A 4,385-nucleotide genomic window follows, 5' to 3' on the forward strand; every position below is an offset into this window, starting at 1 on the left:
GTACTAATAAAATTTATTCATTTTAACATTACAGACAAATACATACGATAAATGTTTCAATAACTATCAAAAATGAATCAAATGTTTGACAAAATATCTTGAAAACCTTCAGAGAGGTTTCCCTAATCATCGACAAGTTAGTGGGTTTTTTTTAATAAAAAGTTTCAAATATATATATCTTTCCCTTATCATTAGTATGTTAGTGTTTTCAAATTAATTTTCAACTATATCGGTTAGATCACCACTTAAATCTCGTTTTGCTACATTTCAGCGCCACTTATTTCAGCTTATGAGTAGATCTTATATGTTTAAAATCAATGTAAGATAATATTTTCAAAGAAAGTGTTTGCTAGACTTATTCATAATGTTCTTTAAAGCTAAAAATAGTCGTTATCAAATATTAATTATATTGATGCTTTTCATGTATCAATTAATACCTGCCCCTGCCCTGACCGCAATTTTGAGGGCCATTCCGAATATATTGATATATGACAAATATTTGATAAAAAATCTCTCATAATTCATTTTCATGGAAACTGATAAAAATATTTTACATACTTGTGCTATAATAATATGTTCCCTCATTTGGAAAAAAGAATTTGATCAGCCATTTACATTTTTTAAAATATTGTCAATTGTATAAATATACAACATTGACGCCCAAAATGGAGGTAAACATTGTGAAAATCAGGAATTATCTATAATCGTTAAAACTATTCTCCAAAGCATAATATATTGGGGAGATTGCTTAACTTCTTCAGGAGAAAATCAAGCAGCAATAACCTATCTTTATCCTTCTGGCATATTCATTGCAGCTAAAAATATTTAATTTTAAACACTCTTTATGTAAACACTAATTTAATTGCTTTACAATCTGTCTAAATACATATAATACATATAAAATGTTAAAATTATTATTCCATTTACAGACTATTCAAACATACCAAAATTATTTACCACACTGTATGTCGTGCCTAAAAACGAACAATTAAAAAAATCTGTGTTTTTGCTGTGAGGTAATAACAATCCACCGGTATTGTGTGAAATTGTTTTCATAAGAATTATATTAAGGAACAGATGTAATATGTGTCCCAGATGTATTCCTTTCTGTTAATTGTCTGTATTTTTCACAAAGAAGACGACAAACAACTTTTGTGCATAGAAAACAAATTGCTATAAACAATCCCTGAAGGGAATTGAATATGATAAATAGATACCACATGTACGATTTATTTAAAGCATTTGCCACAAACGCAAATACCCAAGTTAGACCCATTATTAGGGATAATTTGATGTTTATTATAAAAGAGCACGTATTCTTTCGTCGTGTTGCCATAGCTCCCTCTTTCTTTGCACGGGCAATATGAACTGCTGTTGAAATAAAAGATATTATATCCAATAACTTAAACACAGCAAGCGGACCAGCAAAGAAAAGTATTAAAGCATCTCTTGAGGAAATCCAGCAAACATTTTTCCCGTATCCAGGTTTAAAGTTGTAGAATTTCTCATCGAAATTAACAAAGTCCAGTATAAGAGCTGTACCCACAATCATGGTTGGCAATGTCCAAGCATATATAGAATATCTTACGAATCGTTTGCGTCCTTTACTGTCAGATCCAGGCGTCATGAATCTGTTTGAAAAGGTCATCCACAGGTCAAAGGCAATGACATTCATCCAGCAGAAAGCAGCCAGGAAAAAGTAATGAACTAAAATTCCAAAAATGATACATAAAATATGGAAATTCTCAACTTGAGAAGCTACAAGAAACAAAACATGTGCAAAAAGAAGGGAAATAATAAGGCTGACGAGAATTTTTCCAGGGACATTTAACAGCTGAGGAAATGCTACATACACTGCTAAAGTTACGGCTAAGGACAAAATTGACACAACAAGACATAAAAGTGTTAGATCACTTTCAACAATATCAGTATAGGAAACATATTTGCTAGTTTTGCAGTCATTTGCACACGTTTGTGATTCATTCACACATATAAACACTGAATTCCCTTTGACATGATACTTTTCAGTCGAATAATGCTTATTGTGTGAATGTATAAACAATGTCTTGTTTATGAATTTATACTCTTTTGATTCGACCTTTATAAAAGTACAATTCTCCTGAGTCACATGACCCAAGTCATGATTCAATTTCATTATCTTAAATGTATTAGAAATTTTACTTATACATTTTCCTTTCAAAGGAACAAGAGATGGTGCACAGTGTATTTCCCTACATTTCTGAAAGTGATTGACGTATACTTCATTCTTCTTGCATTGTTTAACATCCTCTTCTTTTTCGTTTCTATACGCTTTACCTGTGTTGATATTTACAGTAAGTGCTAAACTGTATAAGGATAATCTACTGTTCGAGTCAATGGTTATAACGTCATCATCTAAATATTCACAAAGTAGTGAATCCTCGCTGACACCGTTGCATACAGCACAGTGTTTATTTCGGTACATTGTTCCGGACATATCAAATGTGACGGCGTATATGCCGTCTTTGCACTCCTTGATTATTTCGTAAGAAGTAATCCCGGTAGTCTGATTACATACAGATATAATAGATTGTGATAAACGACACGTTCTGTACGAATAATCCGGGTTTGGTCTTTTAAAATGATTTAAGCAATCTTTCGTTTTTGAAAGACTTCTTACGCCAGTTTCATTCCGACATTTGATTTCATGGGTCCAATAATAAAAATCCTCCACAAAATTACACTGTGCACAGTACATATTTTTATACATAACATGAAACAGTGTTTTATCAGAAACAGGGAGTCGTAGTATTATATCATTCATGTTTGATTCAGCTTCGCAAAGTGCTCTTGTAAAATTATGGTCCCATTCCGGTGAACATTTCGTTACTAAAGTAACTCCATATACAGCGTTGTTTTTAACAATTTCATGTAAATTCACGCATTCAAACTGATCCACCGTTAATGTAGGTTTTTCTGAATAGCCGTAATTTGAACAACAATCATTCATTAATCCCCCCAATTTTTCAAAAATACAAAACCTTTTTGGGAAAAGTTTTTGTGTTCTTTCGAGCATCTCCCCCTTTTTTTTACAATCATCCCCAACCGAGTGCATAGTAAGTAATTTTTCCCTACTCCCATTATTAATAAATTTTACATGTTGTTTAAAGCTCTTCGGTTTTTGGGATACTTTAAAATCTGTGTTAAATTGTTTTCCCTTTTCCACCTTTTAGACTGAAAATTCCCAAAAAGCTTCCCCCTTTTACAACTAAAATTTTCCGAATGAAATAACTTTTTCCCCAATTAAGGGTTTTTGGGCAAATTTTTTGAAATTTTGGGTTCCCATTCCCTTTTTAAAAGTTTACTTTTAAAAAAGATTTAATCATAAAACCCAATTTCTTTTTTAAAATTTTTCAAAAATATCCCTATTAAAATTTTTTTTTAAATCGGGAAAAAGCTTTTTAATTTCTTGTATTTTCCCCCGGGTTTTGCCACAATATTTTAAAAGTCTTTTAAATTTCAACCTAAGCGCTCCCCTAAAAGAAAATTTTTATTTCGTTAAAAAAAACAAAAAAAACTCCTTATAAAGTCCTTTTGGTAACTAAGCAAATAAATCGCACTTTACAGTTTTATCACAATAAACCCATCGGAAAAATTTTGGATTCTTTGAAAAAAACTACCCTTTTTACCTTTGTTTTTGGGGGGAAATTTTTTACATTTTTAAAATTACAAAATTTTTATTTTTAAATATTTATAAAATTTATTAAGGCGTAAATCTTAACAAAGAAAAAAGACCAATGTAAAGTAGGGTTATTTTTATCAATTACTTATGAAAAAGGCATTCTCCCCAAAAATTTTTTTTATGTGTTTGTTTTTTTTTAAAGATATTAAATATTGCTGAACGCTTTTTCAAATGTGTAAAAAAATGTGTTCTTTCATTCTCATGATAAGGTAAAATGTTGTAAATGAAAATTGTTTCAAATTATGTTCCTTAAGTTTAATACGCCCGTCTCGGCACTATTGATAATTCATGCGTTGGCGAATAAAGGAATAAATTACATTATTAACTCTCTTTACACTTTTTGTATGTAAGTCAGCATTTATTGAAAAAACAATATTTGAGCTGCTTTGTCAAAATATATTGAATTTGTATACACATTACGCATACAATATATGAAGCAAATTCGATTAAGAATTAAGTATAAGGGCCTTTAAATACTTAAACGTGCAAAGAGAGGAAAAGAACCATCAAATATGATTGTTTGTCTGACAAATAAAAAGAAACCTGTTAACAAAGGAAAATTTCCATGTAACACTCTAGAGACAATTTTATTCATATTTGTTTCTGTAAGAAATTTTGTGACAAATTTACCCTGTCCCAAAAATAAATTTTCGACTAAATGAAA

The 4,385-nt window shown here is 30.4% G+C and overlaps 1 protein-coding gene across 1 annotated transcript; it reads right to left on the reverse strand.

Annotated features, from left to right (window-relative positions):
• Positions 1–449: 449 nt before the first annotated feature.
• Positions 450–2,998, reverse strand: LOC132753331 (adhesion G protein-coupled receptor E3-like). The gene has a single exon (XM_060743770.1). It carries the CDS (start codon positions 2,987–2,989, stop codon positions 1,067–1,069), a length of 1,923 nt encoding a protein of 640 aa, XP_060599753.1. The 5' UTR covers positions 2,990–2,998; the 3' UTR covers positions 450–1,066.
• Between the last annotated feature and the right edge of the window lie 1,387 nt (positions 2,999–4,385).

Source organism: Ruditapes philippinarum, unplaced genomic scaffold (assembly GCF_026571515.1).
Source record: "Ruditapes philippinarum isolate M1 unplaced genomic scaffold, ASM2657151v2 ctg7202_1_1_1_1, whole genome shotgun sequence".
Classification (NCBI taxonomy): Eukaryota; Metazoa; Mollusca; class Bivalvia; order Venerida; family Veneridae; genus Ruditapes; species Ruditapes philippinarum.